At 40.8% G+C, this 19,634-nt stretch overlaps 1 protein-coding gene and 1 long non-coding RNA gene across 4 annotated transcripts in view; one reads left to right on the top strand and one right to left on the bottom strand.

Moving 5' to 3' along the window:
* LOC145435009 (uncharacterized) overlaps window positions 1-19,634 on the bottom strand; it is a 210,186-nt gene that overhangs the window by 98,482 nt on the left and 92,070 nt on the right. The gene's annotated exons all lie outside the window — the stretch shown is intronic.
* Window positions 1,115-18,984, top strand: LOC145435925 (protein unc-93 homolog A-like). 3 transcript variants are annotated; one of them, XM_080313190.1, is made up of 9 exons: window positions 1,337-2,351; window positions 2,487-2,514; window positions 6,226-6,375; window positions 6,952-7,139; window positions 8,233-8,643; window positions 9,930-10,106; window positions 11,479-11,710; window positions 15,105-15,272; window positions 18,793-18,984. In XM_080313190.1, the coding sequence occupies exons 3-9, from the start codon at window positions 6,339-6,341 to the stop codon at window positions 18,849-18,851; spliced, it is 1,272 nt and encodes a 423-aa protein (XP_080169316.1). In that variant the 5' UTR covers window positions 1,337-2,351; window positions 2,487-2,514; window positions 6,226-6,338; the 3' UTR covers window positions 18,852-18,984. The 3 variants fall into 3 exon arrangements, with proteins under 3 accessions (XP_080169317.1, XP_080169315.1, XP_080169316.1); XM_080313191.1 differs by lacking the exons at window positions 1,337-2,351; window positions 2,487-2,514 and adding an exon at window positions 1,115-1,261; XM_080313189.1 differs by having other exon boundaries at window positions 1,333-2,514.

Raw genomic sequence — 19,634 nt, forward strand, 5'->3', positions numbered from 1 at the left:
TACCGCGCCACGACGTACCAACCCCTAATGAAGTATAGGCTAACACGGAACTCCGAAGGGTGTGCCAAAAATTCGGCAGCGAGAAAACCGATTCAGTCATGAATGATCGATAATATTCGGTATTGCCGCGATTCAGCTACATAAACTCTCTGCTTACGCCGAGTAGAATGAATGTGCTCACAAGTACATGTGAAAACATTCACCGAACTGTAGGGTCTGGGGGCGAATCCCCCGGAAGTTTAGCTTATCTCCATGTGGGGGTTCAACACCAACGTTTTTGGGGTGGGCTAACGAAGTGCTTTTGCGGCCCGGATTTCCGGATGGCCGGTATAGTTGCTGTAAGGTGTTTTCCTCCGGCACACATTGTATTCGTAGTTGCCAGAGTAGCGTATGCGTCTGAAGTGGGCAATGAGTAAGGTAGCACGGCAAGGTGCTTGGTTCGACTTGGTGCTTGGTTCGAGTTGGCGTGGTCGGTTAAACCCACGGCCTTCGGCGCGAAAGACTGTAAACGACTCTCGGCGGTAGCACGTTTATCTGGATAAGACAATTTTACCCCGAGTCTGCAGACTGACTACCACAAAATCACATGGATGTTATCATGAAGATAATTAATTACGATCAAAACCCTTTAAATGTCACTCTCTAGCACCATATAATTGCAAAAAACGGTTGCATACTTTACATTTTGGCTTCATTTCATTTTTCGAAGTGCACCGGTCCGCCAGACATTTTTTTAAATTTTACCGGTCCGCGAGGTGAAAAGGGTTGAGAACCACTGCACTAAACTCAAGAGTTTATTGTTGCGAACACAGCAGAAGGACCTGGCGTGCTGGGCTGCAGAAAACGAATTACTACCGTCGTTTACTCGGCGCAGAACACAACACAGTGTAGTAGGCTATAATTGTAATCAAGTACTGCTAATGATTAATCACCTGTTGATTGGTGTCGTTCTAATCTTACCTAAACTCGAAGCCGTAGCCCCTAACAGTATCCCAAATCCAACGTTTACTAATTCTAATTCCTCAAGCCGACCGTAATCGGAACGGTCGGTATGTATATTGTATATCGTAACGATGTAGTCAAGAATCACAACAGTTCCCCTCTCGCATTAAGTAAATGCAACTGAAATGTGTGCAATTGTGCAATGTGCAATGTGCCTGCATGTGATTTCAATTCAGTGATCGACGGAAACACTGGAGTAAAAACACCCATCTTGTTCGAGACTGATAATTGTGAGGAAATTTACAAAATTCTTCACGTGGTGAGATACGTTAGTACTTTTCTTTTATACTGCATTATTTATGCCATATCAATGGAGTGTTAGTTTTTTTCATTCGATTGTGCTATTTACCAGACCAATCATTTGTGCTCTGCTCATATTGAAAGACTGCACCGCCGTTACCTTGCGACTATGCAAAGTCTTTGATGCGGTGAGCTAAACATGATCCCGCGTATCGCGTCATAAGTATAACATTATCATGTGTAGGCTTGTTGGCGCAAGTACAGCAACAGTCTGCAGCTGTAGTAGTCTGCTGATTCGGAATAAGTGGATCATGTTGAGGCCGGATCGGCGACTATCGACGTAACAGGGACATTGCGCATCTTCGCGGCAATCGTATTAAATATATCCTGCATTGTTTGCATTCCAAAGCACTGTCAGTTCCTATAGTATTTCATAACCGTTTCAATAGTGTTGGTCACGCCGAGGTAGCCTATTGCGTGGTACGCAACCTGCACGTCGTACGGTATGCGTTGTGTGGAAGCTATCGGTATATGAGAAATGACCAGGTGGATGATGTCAATAACCTCAGCGTCACAAAACAATCAATACAACCGATCGAATAACCGTATAGGCCCGTTCAAGCAAAGGGTATAACGAGTTGGTCGTTACGAGAAGGTGCGAGTGAATAACGGTTTAGTCAACACCTGAATAGTGTGGAAAAGGTCGGTTATCAACTTCTTATAGGCTAATCTATATTTAATAATCAGCTGTATGCAGCCTTCAGCTGATTGAATAGTTTACCAGCTGAGAATGGTCATTCGCCTGCGAGGCTTTTCTATCGTACATCGTATTACCACCAAAAATGCATCGGTGCATCATATTATTTTACAGATTTTATAAAATTCAGTGTATCTGGTCTTCGGAAGTACTTATGAATGTAAGTCGATAATGGACACGGCTAGTGGTATACTGTAGTTTTCAAATAGGATCAACTTAATTAAATTTGAGCGTTCGGGTTGTCATCAATGGGATTAGCAATTACGTTGCCGTTTCATGCTATGAAGCGACAACAAATCTGCGATTGTAGCATCACTCGACCGTGAATCACGTGATGCGAATCTATCCGTAGGTTAGTTATCTATAGCATAAGCTTATTCGGGTAACCATGGATGATCAAGTCAAAAAGTTGCTTCTAATATTTTCGGTTTACTCTGTTGCCGATATCCTCGTGTTCTCTGCGTTGAATTTCACGTTGATTTTGCAGTCTAGTATCAACGTCGAAGGAGGCTTAGGTAAGCTGCGTATATTTATAACTGCTCAGTGCTCACGTTACTATGTGTCGATACATAATTATAATTATTCAAAGATATGCATTATCGGCTATACGCCGTAATTCATTCATAACGTGTGTGGGTATGCCCGTTTGATTACTAGATTCTCAAGTTTGAATTTACCGGTTACCTTCATAGTCACCAACTCAGAACATGAATTAAGTGAAGCGCGAGAATTGGGACAACTATATAATTTTAGTTAGACTGGTTCAAGCAAAATTCAGATAATCTAATGTTAACCTAATCTGTGAGATTTTCTTTGCTCTTATTCTAATTTTAAGCTAATTTGTGAAATGTGTGAATGCTCTAATTTTAATTCCGATCTAATTTACTGAAAATGCCACGGGAGAACTGTAACCGGTGCATAACGTGCCAAACTTGGTGTACACTAGTGCAGTGCTCTTCTACCTTTTTCGGAGTGGTACACCCTTTTAACGTTTGCTCAAAACTCGTACACCCCTGTTCATTAGGGGTCTTCAAAAATGACTTTTTTTCTCAAATCGTACTGGCTACTTGATAAAATTGTTAGGTTACCTAATTTAAGCCTACACAACAAATTTGGTTCGATTCCAACCAGTAGCCGCATTGCTACGGGGAAAATAAATAACGACAAATTTGAAATTTTTCTGTTCATTCGACGAAAGTATTAGGTTGTCTATAAAAACGATGTTCTTCAAATTTGGTTCAATTCCAACCAGTAGAAGCGGAGTTATTGCCGTCAAAAAATTGGGATTTGAATAAAATAGTATTTGGTCACAGAGTCTATTCGCCGCCAGTTAGGCCGCCTGTTACGCAAATTGGAATTTATTTCGTGTCAGCCCAAAAACAGCATGACATTACGAACGATAATCAACCTAAATGTAACAGTATTGGGGAGAGAGTAGGTAAAGCTACTGCTGCAGAAGCGGTAATTCAGATCAGCGATGATAGCAGGCGCACCAGCCTACTGCGTATCAGGCCTGCCCCACACCACACACAGTCGATAGTAGCACATGGGCTGCAAAAGATGTCAGTAACCTCAGATCGTATGTCGCTATACACAGTCTATTGTCGCTAATTTGCATCACTAATAACAAAATATTAAATTGCAAATGTATGGCGGAATATTGGACATAAAATCGGCATTTTAAAACAAAAGGGTTTCGATTTCATCATGGATGCTGTTTCGACCCTGGCTGGCTACGTCACTTCACTTTTGTGCATTGCGGTATTTATTAACGTCGGGTATGAAGTACCGATTCAAGAAGTCTGAGCTATCGCGGCGGTTTCCTCAAAAATCAATAAAAGACAAATGACTAGCTGAACACATGTTTGTTAACTGCATACTTTCCAACACCAAACGGAACCATTGGTCTATTGCCGACGGCTAAATGAATACGAGAAATTTGTGCTTATGACATCACAATCAAACGGTGTACAGTATTACACGTGAGATAACATCGTACTATGCTCATTAACCAGTGCGTCAACCTGTACTGACCCATAAACCTGCCTTTGTGATAGCTAGCCATCGGCTCATTGTAATTCGGATCTGGTACACCCCTGTACACCCCATCCGAGTGGTACACCCTTTGCAAATTCTGGTACACCCTAGGGTGTACGACAACCCCGGTTTAAGAGCACTGCACTAGTGTACAGACATTTTCCATTCGCATGCTTATGGAAATGAGCTCTCATTTGATGTAAACAGAATTTGATTCAACTACCAAGTTCTCGCGATTTCATAATTCTAATTCTAATCTAATTTTGAAAAAAAAAACTGTGTAGCTATCATTCTAATTCTAATCTAATTTTGAAAAAAACGGTGTAGCTTAATTCTAATCCTAATCTAATTGGGAAAAGCTGAACATTTTCTGGTTATCCAACTAAGATAGCTCGTATGGATAAGTTGATTGCATCGAAGCGTGACAGTCGTGTGCCATTCGGAAAATCATAATAGCATATCTATTATTCATAGGCAGTGAATGCCGTCCGTCCAGAATGCCGCTTGGGAGATGTGATGCTGTGAGTTAGATCGCTCGCAGGACGTGACTTGATGGCACTTAGTGACATACCCACATCGACGTTAAGTCATTTCCTAATTTAAAGTTATCCTGCTCGGTTATTGATATCCACCATATGTCTGACCAGGGTTGTACCCAAGTCACAAGGTCTCGACTCACAAGTCAATCTACTTTTATAGTTTTGACTCGAGTCAAGTCGAGTCATATTCACTTCACCACCGAGTCAAGTCCGAGTCCAAGTCAGGGTTCAATACTTCGAGTCCGAGTCACAGAGCTCTGAATACAATCCGAGTTCAAGTCATTATGTTCACTGTTCATTTTCGAGTTCAATCCGGTTCAACTTACTTTTTACAACTCTGTTTTGGTGATATTGAATGCCTCGTATTCATAATGTACTAACTTTCGTCACTTTAGACCAGTGCTTCTCAAACTTTTTTAGACGTGCCCCCCTTTATGATAGTGAAATTTTTCACCTTCCCTTATTGTCATATCACAAAAAGCGACCAGAATGCTGGCAATCCCAGCGGATAGTTTGATGGCATGGAAGGTTTTTGACTGTTGATGAGAGACTCTCAAATATGAGATTCGGACTATACATAGAGCAATCACTATGAACTGGAGGTAGATCGCTCGGAGCCCGAGAAATTCTTTCAGTTGACCGCAGCTTCGCGCCCTTCAGTTTGAGAACCACTCCTTTAGACGCTCTCAGGCCCTATTTTACAAGCACCAGTACTGATAGACGAAATACCTATACTGTGGGAAATTACAACGAAACACCTGTCCTGGCTGTCCGAGTCTCCAGTCAAATGTCTTGGTCTAGTCATGCGTAATGACTCGAGTACCAGTCGAGTCAATACACACTACACAAATTACAACAACATACTATTATGTCGTTTTGTGATAGCCCTCACTTCATACACTCCAGCACTTAATGCACTAATGCACAAGTTTGCTGGGGATTATACGTTGAGAAATATTGGACTTATTACAATTTATACTTGACTAGAACCGTTATTTTGAGGTTAGCAAAATTGTGTCGAAATTTACTCTTCACAGAGACGATATAAGGTCTATGACCAGCAGAACTCAATACATATCCTTGTGTGACGGGTATCCATCTACGCGTTTAACGCTAGTCTGCAAGATTCTTTGTTCTGGTTTTCAGAGACGGCCTTGGACGGCTTATAAATTACTAATATCCCTCATTTTAGCCTTCATATACAGAAATTGACTATAACTATTTATAGAAACAAACAACTGTCGTCTATTATATTTTTGTGACATATGTAGAGGTCCATCGGAGCCGCAAGAAGGCTACCTTGGAGACGCATGCAGCTCTGAGAGCCGCGGTTAAGAATGGCTGCACCAAAACTACTCGTGTCTTGCGACTCGTGTCGGACTCAAGAGAGAGAGAGAGAGTCTTTATTTTCATCCAACCAAAATACATAACACACGGCAGTGATGGTGGTACAGAAAATATGCTTGCACAGTATTCGGTATTAGATAGGAATGATCGATAAGACCGTGAAGGTCATCTAGTCTGATCACACCAGCATCAAGCAGGTACAATTAACACTCGAGTCATAACAACCCTGTGTCTGACTATATACCCAGACTGGCAATTGCCTGAAATCGGCAACCGGTTGAATAATACGAATTATCATTCTAGGGACCAACGCGCTGGCTGTGACATTCTCAACCGCTATTTTCTTTGGACTGGTCACGACGCCGATCATCCTTCGGAACCTAGGACCTAAAGCAGGCGTGATTATCAGTATTTCCATGATGACGATCTATATTGCCGCCAACTACTATCCAGGTGATGATTATCTGTTGGAGCAATATGTTACGAAACCCAGGGCCGAACAATTCAAGAGTGGTTTGCAAATAACTTGTGCTAATGAACAGAGAAGGCCACGGATTTGAATTCGGCGTTCGGTAGTGTCGTTAATCTGGATTTGGATGTGGATCGGTTCATTGAATGTAAAATATATTCCAATATTTTTCCGAGTTTTAAACGGAATAAGACTTGATATTGGCGATGAGACGCAATGCACGATTCGGTGGAGTTGTATCACAAAGTCGGAACAGGGTTTGTATTCAAAAATAGTATTATGCCTCCAGCTTTTCAATTTACAGCATTCATCTCATTTTATCGCGAAACTTATCACAATCCGGGTACCATCGCTAGATGCAGGGCCGTCGTCAGGGGTATGAAAGAAGCCTTGGCCCTCCACAAAACAAATTGACTTGAGAATTGTGACGTCATATCACGATGAATCAGTGACGTCAACACATCGATAAAGTTTCAAGTTTCCTCTCAAAATATTCAATCCTGGATGCATATGATCCGTACATATGATCATCCGATATCTGACAAAAATTTGCATTTCAGCTTACTTCACCATGGTACCGGCAGCGGTTATGCTCGGCTTATCGGAAGCAACTGTCTGGCCATCGTTGGTGCTTATGAATTTCTATTTCGGTAACAAATATTCCAAACTGAAAAACAAGCCGGAAGAATCGCAACATTGCATCAATTTGTTCAGTGGGTGCTTCTTCACCGCTCATCATATGAATCAGGTAAAATGGTTTGGTGTGGGATTGTTAAAGCGTATGCATTGGAATCTCAGAGCAGGCGTGACTCTACGGAAGTGAGATGTTGCTGCGTCTATATTGCATTCTGTTCACATAGGTAATATCGCGCAACGCCGTACGCTCCATAGGTTTGATATCCTTTTCGAAAGCCGGATTTACAAGTTTCAATGGCGCTGAGTTCGACAAATTTCGTAAAACTATCCCAGGATTCGTATGTAGGATGATCGTTGATCAATGATGCATGATGCATGCATCATACATTGCATCATGTGGTCTTTGAATAAGTATTAGTCACGAATGCATATGGACTTGAGAACTATAGCATGCAAAATTAATTTCATTTTGAATTTGGACTCCTACCTTCTGCTGATATCGGCAACAGGCTTTGTATTTTAAAATATTAAATAAGCTCAAGTCTGGCAGCACCCAGTATTACTGTATCTTATTAGCATAATCCTTTATTACACTCACCCAACTAGACTAGTTACTGTTATCCGAAATGTAAATAGTAAATTTTGGGAAATCGCTGAAGTACAATTAGCCTACATGCAGACGGTAATTTTACATGATGTTGACCAAACTCAAAGAGTTCTTAATACTTCAGTGTAAATCTAGTTATTGGACGATAAGGGAATTTCAAGGGCGCGAGGTCAATCGAATCCATGGTGCTTTCTGATACGTAAATATAGACCTTGATACATGGTTTACAGAAAGCATCGTTATGAATCCTACTTGCCTACGTGCATATACCTTCCTACGCCCTTGCGTGGGCTCGTCCTAATTTGTAAAGCATCATTTGGATTTAAAGAATTTGTTATACCGCGGTATAATTTAATTCCTTATGGTTGTTAGTACACACTCTTTTCACCCATAATGTAGTTTCGACAATATGTTTTTGCTAATCGTTCGTTGCTTTATGGAAAGTATATAATAGTAAGCCTATGTATTTTATTCCAACTTTCAAGTAACCTCCCATCGCGAAACATTAAAGAAACCTCTCGTTCGGGTTTCATCCGCATATATAATTGTTGCTCCGTTTAGTGTGGTAAGCTTGATAATAATCGCTCATATATCGAAGGTATTTGGCGGGATAACCGGATATTTTTTGCTGGCTGGCAATGAAGAAGACGCAATCATTGGAAACACCACCCAAGCAAATGTCACCATGCTTTCTAACGACTCCTACGCATTTTGCGGCGCGAACGATTGTCAGATAGAAACGGAAGTAGATGAAATCATCACTAACTACACCCCGACAAACAGAATGAAACTGATGATTATGTTATCAATGTTCGTTTTCATGAGCATATCAGCTCTCGTTTTACAAGCCTGTTTCTTACCAACTCCCAAACGTACTGCCACCTCCAAAAGTTCAAAAGACATCAAATCGAATTCAGGCGATGAAAAGCCTATCGACGGCGACGTCGCCCACACTGGGGATGACGATATTTCGGTGAAATGCATCGACAAAACAGTTGAAGAAAAGAAGGTATGTTTATCTCTGTTATTTAGAGTGATCACTTCTGTAGCGCGTTCTTTGTAGTAAAGATTGTCTACTAATGTAAACCTGCTGTATATCTGTATGTATGTATGCTGTATGTCGGTGTGCGGACGAATATACAAACGCTCATCTTTATATGAGATTTGGGGGAGTCTTGTAAATGATGGCTGACTTGATCTGCTCCCTGCTGCGTTTGGGGGGAATGTGAAAATAACATTTTTCGATAGTTAATGCACATATGCAGCCGCAAGTTACGTGCGATGATGTTTATGTTTGGTGAAGCACCGACCCATTCACACTAGTTTGTTTCAGTTGGCGACGTATTTTATCACACTAGCACTCTTCACGCGCACGATACGTAGTAATGGAATACTATTTGACGGGTAAAGATATGCACAATTGAAGGTAGGTATGGAAACACAGAACAGCTATTCATCAGTAGGAGACTTATTTGCTCTGCGATAGATATGTTGTCTGTCGCAACTAGACATTTCACAATACATACTACACCGTTGTTTCACGTAGTTGATGATAGCCAATAGCGCAGGGTTTCACTGCGGTGCGTTGTCGGATTGTTACACCCCGATCGATTAGGCAGAATAATTTGTGCCTCACTTTCTATTGTTTCACTGTGCTGTCATTGTACGTATAATAAGGCTGAATTTCATGTTCCGATTTGGCCATGATGTTCTGACACTATTGGCATCTGGATTTCCAGAATCCGAAAAACAATAATACTCGATTAATACCAGTAATTATATATTCTGAGCTTATTATGATAAATTGCCCTATCATAGGTAAGGCTTGATTCGTCTGTGCCTCGCTTTCCCCCTCTACTTTTTGACAATCAACATGCAAATTGTGTGATTTGGGCTGTAAATATGTTCGGAATAGGTCATTCCTGAACATCAGTCGAAGAATACCAATAAATCACCGAAAGACTTCAAAATAACTCTGATGACTAAAAGAAAATCGCCATCCCTTTCCCCCAGTCCTAATCACGGCCTCAGTGCCGAAAACAGGAACAAAATAAGAAACGGGTCGAAAATATGACGAATATTCTTAGAAATAAGTGCGAAGTAGTATTATAAGACATCACTCACCAGAATAAAGATAAATCATAGCAATAAGGACGGTATGGCAACCTTGCGCATATGCTAGGTCTTACGTGGGTTCCATTTGGTAATACGTAGTATCCACGCTATCCGATAAAGGCGTTGGCACAAGTCGCCCTGAGAGTCGCTAATCGTCAGTGTTGTTGTTATCAAATTCAGACTCGACTGGGGATAATTTCCATAGTTACATTCTCGCTAACAGAGATAGCAAAACAATTTCTCCGGCCAAAGCAAGCGCTGCTGCTCCCGATCACATTCTACCACGGACTGCTCACCACGTTCGTGTTCTCGGAACTGCCAAGAGCGTACGTCTCCTGCGTGCAAGGTTACGCTGCGGTAAGCTCTTTGACGCATTCAACTGCGTGGAAGCTAGATCATTGCCGGTAAAGGGCAAAATATCCATCACACTCGGACTCGCTGATGATATCATTATTGTGACACATTACCAGAGGTGGTCAGTAACGAAGTATAGCCTACTTCTACTCTATCCACATACTTGTACTACTTACTCAAGGGGTAAGTTTGTTTGATTAATTCCCTTCTTCTTTAATTGTTTTACGCAAAACTACCTACCCTTTACTATTAGGACATTGCTAAGTAAAAATTAGTTTTGGGGTGCGCTTGCAGAAGATCCCATGTATCGCGAAACCCGGAGATAAACCCGGAGAATCGCACCACTTTGTAGTGTCATTGGTCATTTCGCGTTAGTAGCAGGATTGTAGCCAAGTCACAAGGTTCCGAGTCACAAGTCAATGTCACTCTTATATTCTGAGACATAGCGTTTTGACTCGAGTCCGAGTCCAAGTCATTATGTCCACTGTTCAGTTTTCAGTTCAATTCAGTTCAACCCACGCTATAGTATTATGTCACCACATTATTGGTATTTCATCGATAAGTCCCGATATTTGGAAAATAGGACTAGAAACTGTTAAGACTAAATATGATTACGATATTATGTATATGAGCCATCCAATATTTCTTGAGTTGAAAAAAGTTAGTTGAGACGGATTAAACAAAAACAAACCGTGAACGCAATGGCTTGACTCGGTTTCTAGTCACAACACTATGATTCGAATTCTACCCTCTACTTACTGACTTGGACTCAGACTTGACTCGGTGGTGAATTGAAAATTACTCGACTTGACTCGTGTAAAAACTATAAAAGTGAGATTGACTTGTGACTCGAACCTTGCGACTTGGTTACAACCCTGCTATGACGTCACCGTGCCTAATTCTATATTGAATGATGGAAACGCCATTTTCTTCCTGACCACACCATTGCTTGCTCTAACCTGAAGGTAGAAGTAGAAGTAGTCATGAATTTCTTCTCGAGTGGAATTATCTATTTTCAAGGCATGTAAAACCTACTTAGAGTTGAGGTAGAGTATGGAGGTGTGAAAAATACTCAAGTATTATGTACTTTCAAAAAGTGTTTTTGGTGGAAGTTTCGCATACTGTCAGCGTAGATAGCCTAATATTATAAGCACTTGTGTAGCAACGTAAGTAATGTAAGTATAGGAAAAACTTAGTTGAGTACTCGGAAACAGTAGGAGTACTTCGTTACTGACCACCTCTGAATATTACGCAATCTCTTACTGGTATATGTCCCAATAAATGAAATTAATTATTATCACAAGGAGGATACTAACTATGGTAATAAGAAACGAGATTTGCTTACCTAAAGCAAAGTCTACTATCCTCATTTTAGATAAGCATATCCAGTTGCGTGTTCGGCGTAGGGCATATATCAGCATGCATCGTGGGGAGGTTATCGCGAAGGACAGGCCACACTGTTATTCTACTGGGGGCTGCAGCATCGGATATCGCTAATTTGATGTTCTGCCTGCTGTGGCAACCGGCAATCGACACTTCATGGATGATATACATCTCATATTTTATGTTCGGGATGACGGACGGAATATGGCAGCTGTCCTTGAATTGTAAGCAATGAATGAAAATTATACACGCACTTTAGAACTTCCGGCGACGCAGTGATATCCTGAATGCATTTGACGTCGTATTTAGTGAAGATTCGTTCTACGGACTAGGCTATCAATGAAATTTATGGGATTATATTTTTCCAGCACGATCACAAGTGATCTGAAATTGGGATGGGACAATTGAGCCCCACATACAATCTAGTTTCACCACTCATCAAAGCCCTTTATGATTTGCTGCATTACTGCTATACCTTGGTAAAATATTTTAAAACATAAACGTGATTATCGGCAGATTAGACGACCGTAGACGACCTGTGGGGTAAAAATAGGGTTACCATACGTCCTCAGAGGACGCCTAAATGACTCCGCGCCACTTCATCCGCGTAAGCGATGTCTTACAAAAAGCCTAAAAGTGGGCCGTGCTATAAGTCGGCAGTTACGGAATAAAAACGAAGAATATCGGCCAGGGAGAAATGACCATAGTAGTCAACAAACACCATGAATACCACAAAAACAAACAAACCTCCTTTTTGTTAATTCGTCCTCCTTTACGGTCTTCAGAGCTAAGATGATGGATAGATTCGAGTGAAAATCGGCATAAATGGAGCTAAACAGGAAATTCGCTCTCCGAAGGACAGCTACGACCTTTTTTTATTCTAGTCAACCAACGGAAAATGTTAGAGAAAAACTGTATTTCGGGAGTTGAGCCGGGAGGTTGACCTTTTTTTTTAGTCAACCAACCATAATTTTGTGGTAAATTGACCATTTTTTCCGGATTTTACTCCAGTATTGTAAGTCTGAAAATTTTGAAAAAGTGTCCTCCTTTCCCGATTACAAAATGTGGTTACCCTAGTAAAAACTCTTCGAAACACTGGTGCCGTCGTGCCGTCGTACTTCATATTTGCTTAAATTGTTTCGTGTTATTTTACAATAGCTTCCGCACCTATTATGACGAGCCTAAGGCTAGTATTGGATGTACTTTAACATATTCGATGCGCGTTACACTACGAGGTCACGTACCCTGGCTATCACTTGTAGTGCTGCTACATCACACAGGCGAGAGGAAATACTGTACTACTCTCTAGGGATGGAAACTGTATTTACACATCCACGAGAACGAAAATCGTAAATCCATAGCCGGTCCATGCCTTCGAACCCATGTATTACGACCCCAAATCCCACCCATAATACTCTTCCCCGCAACGCAATGTCTTTCTTCCATCAATATCGCTTTGATTTCTAGTGCTCGCTGCGGTAGACGGGCACTTGCGAAGCTTCGCTCATTTATATTGTAAAAACGGTTGGGGTCAAATTAGTCAGCGTTACTACTGAAGTATAGAAGTAAAATTGAATTTCAACTCAATTACAAGAAGAAGTGGCAATTTTCAAGATAATGTCACAGCTTCATCAAGTGAAAGTAGAAAATGAAAGGCATGAAAACAAAAAAGGTAAATTTGACCGGGGGTCGCATATATTTAGAAGTTAATTTTAGGGAGTTACTCTCGACATTGCAAGATGTACCTTCGCGGCTAACGCAAATTGAATAATGGCACTAGAAATTGGTAAAATCGTCAAGAATAAGTTCAGTACAGTTACTATATGATGCGGGACTATATCACGCAGCTCTTATAACAAATCCACTCAGATAAGTGATGTAAAGAGACTTCTTCAAAAACTACTTTTCACTTTTCAAATCTCAAATTGTAATAAGTAAGTAGTTTTGTCGACGAACTGTTCAAGTAGAAGCCTAAAAACATTACTAATCGAGTAGTAGTAGTAGAAATACTTCAGTACTGATCAGTGCACAAATGTCATGTAATAACGAATGAAGTTATATTTATTTGTAAGTGGACGTTAAATAAGGCGCATAAGCTACCAATGTCTTAGTTAGATTTATCTATATTCTATATCAGGGGTCGCCAACTCAAAATGGGTCGGGGGCCACTTTTCAAAATTCGTTGAGGCCGCGGGCCGAGATAAAATAGGCAACGCAGTTCAACAAACACGTTTTGATAACTCTACGTCAGTACAACGCTAACATGGGCGACGGGCATAGTTACCACATAATAAATAATATTTTAATAAAGAAATACAAATACAGCAAAAATCATGATCATCAAGTTCATTCTATTTTGAATTATCAGCTACGCACGATATCTGACAATACTATTAAGCAACTAATATAAGGGTCAGCAACCTATTCACTCATATCGGCTTACTATGCGCACTGAAATCGTGAGTAATCATGTTATGAACAGGCACACGAATTCGTTCATATTCATGAATGTATTTCGGCATTAATATTAGTACAGTTTCACATATTACTATCAAATATTTATCCTTTCTCGGCCCATGTGATCAGATTCACAGGTAGAGCTGATGCAGTGGGTGTCTTTGAAAATTTAGGAAAGTTAATAATGCTGTGCTGCATCTTTGATTGGGCCAATGGGTATTAATCCCCTTGCATACTGCTATTTCTTGACCTCCAATCAGGATTGTCGGTATAGTAGAAAGACATTGGATTACCCCAAACGTAGGCCTACCAGAAACAAATTTCCTTGATGATGAGAAGGACACGATTACAAATTGGTATTTCTTTATGAGGTGCTTTTTTTTACCTCTGCTGTTCGCATCTTGAGGATCAGATAACAAAGGACACTACTATATTAAAATGGAAAATCAACTCGCATTGTACCGACCGTAGCGTGAAGAGAATTTCAAGAATAATTCAAACCTCTCATTAATTAGGGAGTCAATTCGTGAAGTTTATTTGCGTATTGATTGCCGCCAACACATCTTAATTGAATTAAGTGTCGACGGCCGCAGAATTTCCTTCTAGTGCCGCATATTGGCCACCCCTGGACTGAAAAATTGATATAGAGGTTAGCTATCAGACACGGTACTTGCTGGAAAACTATCTCCTCGTAAAGCTTGGTCTTTTAGGGAGCCCGAAGTCGATTTTCAAGCGTCTCAGTCTTGCCAATGGTGAGCCATTAGCCATTGCACGTCAACGCAATATGACCATTCATATCAACAAATTCTTCTTCCATGGAATGATCTTACCATCGCCGAAGCCGTATAAAGTAGTGAGGAATAGTGATGTTGGGAACTGGAGAATAGCTTACTTTGAGCAACAACAACAATATGTTTGAACTGAAATCAATTTCAGCATTTCAAAATGATTTACTAAACTTTCTTCCGAAATTTCAAATCAGGTCGCGAGCCCCAAAATATGTTCTCGCGGGCCGCTTGTTGGTGACCCCTGTTCTATATCGTATACTATCTCGACTCAACAAAGTAATGTAATAACTGGAAATTCCCATAAAGTGCACAACTTGATTCCCTGTTATAGTTATCAATATATTCAAATGCATGCTAACCCATTTCGTTGCAGTGTCGCACGTTGCCTATTTTCCGAAGACCCGTGAAGAAGCCGGGTCTGTGTGGGTCACTGTGTTGAACCTGGGACTGGCGGTGCAATTCGCATGGAGCACCGCGCTCTGCCAGTACGTGAAATTGTATGCAATGTTGGGAACGCTGGTAGTTGGAGTAACTATGTTCTGTTAGTACCCAATGTTGTATGTATGTATATGTGAATTATGGTGCTTTGCAATTATGGCCTTTTACACCAAACCTAAATGTTGTAATTTTAGGCACTCGATTGATCTACTAAATTAAAGCTGCCTCTTGGTTAGGAACACATATTCAATGGCTGGTAAACTGGTGTAGGGGTTGCCAGATAGCGCTACAATGTCAATGAGCGCGTGGTTCCGTTCAACCCAATATGGTGATGACCTGATTGAAAAAAAAAAACATTTGGCAAGGGTTAACTATAGAGGCGAAATCCATATCACGCATAACCCATGACGTCATTGCGAACATATGACGTCATGGACTATGTCCTCGCTGAATGCTTGCATCTGTAATGTACATTATGACTATCATTCCGTATAGCAGAGGCGGGCAACTTCTCCAGTCGGCGGGTCGGATTAGGAAAATTAGGTACTTGGCGGACCGGATTGCTGAATCGATAGATTATCCACATAAACAAGGAATAAATCGTATTTAATGAATGTATTTAAACGAAGCCATTTCTCGCCGGTAATGACGAAGACAATGTGGATTGAGAACAGCATTGTCATACAGGCGCATCCATGTCTGCTTCTCTCTGATCAATTAACACACGGTGCAATCCTTGATTAAGATTTCAATGCGGTCGATAAGCGCGGTACCCCAAATTTACCAAGATATCAATTCATTATGGTTGAGTACAGCGCAAATGCCGATAATGCAAGTCTTCTCGCTTCGACGAACTTACGCGGAAGCTCCACTCTCGTATGCTGCGCGCACACGTATATAATAACATACAGTCAGGAACGTAACAGCACTTCGCCAGCCCTTCCCAAAAAAACGTTGATATTGGGGCCCCCTAAACGCTAAACGAGCGAAGCGTACGAGAATTTCTATAATTTATGATTTAGTCGGTCAATATGATCGGAGATTGCATATACATTGCTATCATTTTTTATCCTCTCTCTGTTCACGTAATCATATTTACCGGTAATAGAGCTGAGTGAGGTGTCTTGGAAAATGTAGGGCCCCTAAATATTAATTAAACATCTTCGGGCGGACCCGTTGGTATAATGACTTCGTTATATGATGCTATTTCGTAGCCTCCTATCTGCTATTTTAAAAGATATTGAAATCGCCCAAACTTACAAAACTAAATGACGCATACGAGTTCAAATTGATATTTCTTTACTGGCTAATGACTTTTCCCTGCTGTATGACATTTGTCTTGTGGGGTTCAGAGTGCCAGGACAGGAACATTCGGCGCCAGCCGACATTTAAACATATATGTATAATTGTATATATATATCGAAGTTTTCGGTCAGTACAAGGGCAGTCCTTTTCGGCCAAGGTTGTCTCACTGCTGATCGTTCTGGCGCACTTCTCGGGAGTCGCATCTTACAGCATGGCCTATAACTTCATATGTCTCGGTGCGTCGTGGCGCGATAATGACCGGCGCCAAAGTGTCCATTTATATAAATCATGCGTATTTTTGTTGGGGGGAGGGTACCCAATAATGAAGGTAATTGTCAACATTAAATCGCGCCCAGCGCAAAAAAAATTTGAAAAAGTTGCATAAATTTATAAAGAAATACTTTATAATTCATTCAAATTCGCGAAATAAATTTTGCCCCTTTCGAGCTCGGCTTCCCCGATTCGAGAATTTGGGGTGCGGCAGTTACGGTCTTCATGCAGTCACTAAACTTTGACGTTTAAGCAAGAAGTGGGGAATCTCGGCAGACTGGGGCCGCGGGCCACATTATCATGTAAGACGGTAAACTGTCCGCGGGCGGATCCGGCCCGCCCCTGCCGTATAGGCTACCCCCTGGCGCGCCGTGTGTAGTATTAGCATTTATCAGTAACCTGGTGGGTAGATGTGCAATAGGGAAAATCTTAAGTGTTGTTTCAACTTCCTTCATAAGCGCTTCTCTCATGTATAGCACCCGGAAACGCTCCACGATAAGCATCATTGATTTATATTTCTAGATTGTCAATCTTTACATCTGTGATTTAAGCATAAACTCTTGGACCATCACTGTGTCTTGTATCTGTAAAGACTTCATAGACACAAGCACGTCATCATGAATAAATTATAGGCGGGACAGTTTCACTCGTCCAGCCTCAATTCGCATTCACAAATAACCAGAGATTGGAACTGGGTATTAACGGATTATTCCTACTTTTTACGCTTGGGAATTTGTAGTTTAAAGAGAGCCTTGCATTTTTCTTATTGGTGAAATCGTCGAGACAACTGGGTGGAAGTACCACACTTATAGGCTACTTATACTTGAGTAGCAACGGTGTATACATTGGCCCAGGGATATCTAGAACTCTGGATATCCTTGACATTGGCCACCTCTATAGATGACAGATACAAAACGTCATTGAAATTTAAATATAGATTCGGACGCGAAATTTTTGATGGCCAAATCATATCCGCCAACTCGATTTGACGAATATCAAATCCACTGGTAACTACCAGCAGGGATCAAAGTAGTCCGTGTTCCTACTCAAATGGAAATGGATAAGAATCCGTAAATGTATAGTCCAGTACAGAAGTAGCATTTTCATCCATGAAAATATCAAAACTGCTTCAAGTGGAAGTGGAAAATGACACGTCTGAAAAGCACTGAAGTAAGTAGTTTCATAAGTGGTTGGTCTAGGTGTACCTATAACTAGGGCTGGGCATAATGATTCGAGTACTCGAATCTGAATCGAGTATTAATTGTAATGATTCGAGTCGAGTAGTAAAAGAAGATTTTTTCGAGTACTGGAATTATACGCTCCTCGCCACTGGGAGTTAATTTATCATCGAGAATTATAGTTTCGACAGTAATTTTCACTGTTGAAGCCTTGAAACCTTGATTGGTCGTATCGTAGCATACGAAACATATAGTACAAAGCTGCGAAGTTGCTGGAACTAGCAGATTTCCAACATCAGGATCGTCCCGCAACATTGTCACCAAGTGCAATAAAATCGGTATGATCGAAAAAATACCAAAATATCTTTCATGTGATGGATAACAGGCATTATATTCTTCGTGGTGGCATAAAAGATACATATTTAAACCTTCACACATCACGTTCTGTTATGACGTCATAATGAGTGATACTCGATTACTCGACTCGACTGAGGCATATTACGTGATTCAGAATCGAATCACTCAGGTACTCGATTTTGCCCAGCCCTACCTATAACCACAGGCAGCTGCTTTCGGAACTAAATGATGATCTTCGCGACTAACGCACGCAATATGAAAAATCACATACTCATGTTAGCATCTTCGAAAATATATTCAGTTCCCGTGATAAAGGGGTATCTCATGGCTGTTACGACAACTGCTCTCATAAAAGTGGTGCAAACTTATCACATACTATACTTTCTGCCTTTCGAGATCCAAATTGTAAAAAGTTAGTGCTTTGGCCTAAAAACTGTTCAAGTAGAAGTAGAAGTCAACATATAGCAATAGCGAATCCACTATAAACCATCTCACCAGTTGCTTCATTCTCAGGCATCGCTGAGCGAATTCACAAGAAGGAACTGTCGAAGACTCTGTCAGCAAACGCTTGAGACCTGTACAACACTGCCGCTGAGTCATAAATGCATGACTAGAAAATCTGTTTTGTCTTGCGCAAAATGACATGTGTTTTAGTACTAGATTGCTGAAGCTGTTACCTCAAAATACATTATACTTTATGACTAACCATAGCATTCGATGATTTTCCGGATCTCGACAGCCTGCGGGTGTGTAAGGGATGAGAAGATATTAGGCTTACCATAGGTCCTCTTTTAAGAGGATTTGTCCTCTTTTTTGACTTTTTTGAAAGTGTCCTCGGAGGACGCCCTTTTGTCCTCTTTTTTGAGATTTTGTCCTCTTTTTTGAAAATTTAGGTTAGATTTAGAGCAAATTGCGAGTGATATGCCGAAAATTAGCACAGAAGTGAAGCTCTGGCGGGTATTACGGAGAGAAAACGGTGAATTTAGCTCTGAGCGAAATGATGACCTTTTTTTTAGTCATCCACCTGGCAATGTGGGGAAAAAACGGTATTTTGAGCTCTGAGCGGAAAAGATGACCTTTTTTTTTTCAGTCAACCGATCACAAAGTGGGAAAAATTCACCGGTTTTTGAGAATTCTTCTCCGGTTTTGCAAGTCTGGAATTTCTGAAAAAGTGTCCTTTTTTTAGATTTCCAAAATATGGTAAGCCTAGAAGATATATGTCTATGATTTGAAATCAAAACCAAGGATTCGTGTGTAATCATCAAAATTGATACAAAATATGCATGTATTGTCATGATACATGGATATTGGATAAGCGGTGCACAACGCAAATCTCTAAATTGCTGAGTTTCACA

Source organism: Botryllus schlosseri, chromosome 3 (assembly GCF_051294905.1).
Source record: "Botryllus schlosseri isolate E-star chromosome 3, Bs_hap1, whole genome shotgun sequence".
Taxonomy (NCBI): Eukaryota; Metazoa; Chordata; class Ascidiacea; order Stolidobranchia; family Styelidae; genus Botryllus; species Botryllus schlosseri.

Excerpts from the sequence above, each read along its gene's own strand:
- LOC145435925 (XM_080313189.1), top strand. The coding sequence starts at position 2,388 with ATGGATGATCAAGTCAAAAAGTTGCTTCTAATATTTTCGGTTTACTCT. Across the intron at positions 7,140-8,232 it reads CCGCTCATCATATGAATCAG|GTATTTGGCGGGATAACCGG; the intron begins GTAAAATGGTTT and ends CATATATCGAAG. Across the intron at positions 8,644-9,929 it reads AAACAGTTGAAGAAAAGAAG|ACTCGACTGGGGATAATTTC; the intron begins GTATGTTTATCT and ends TATCAAATTCAG.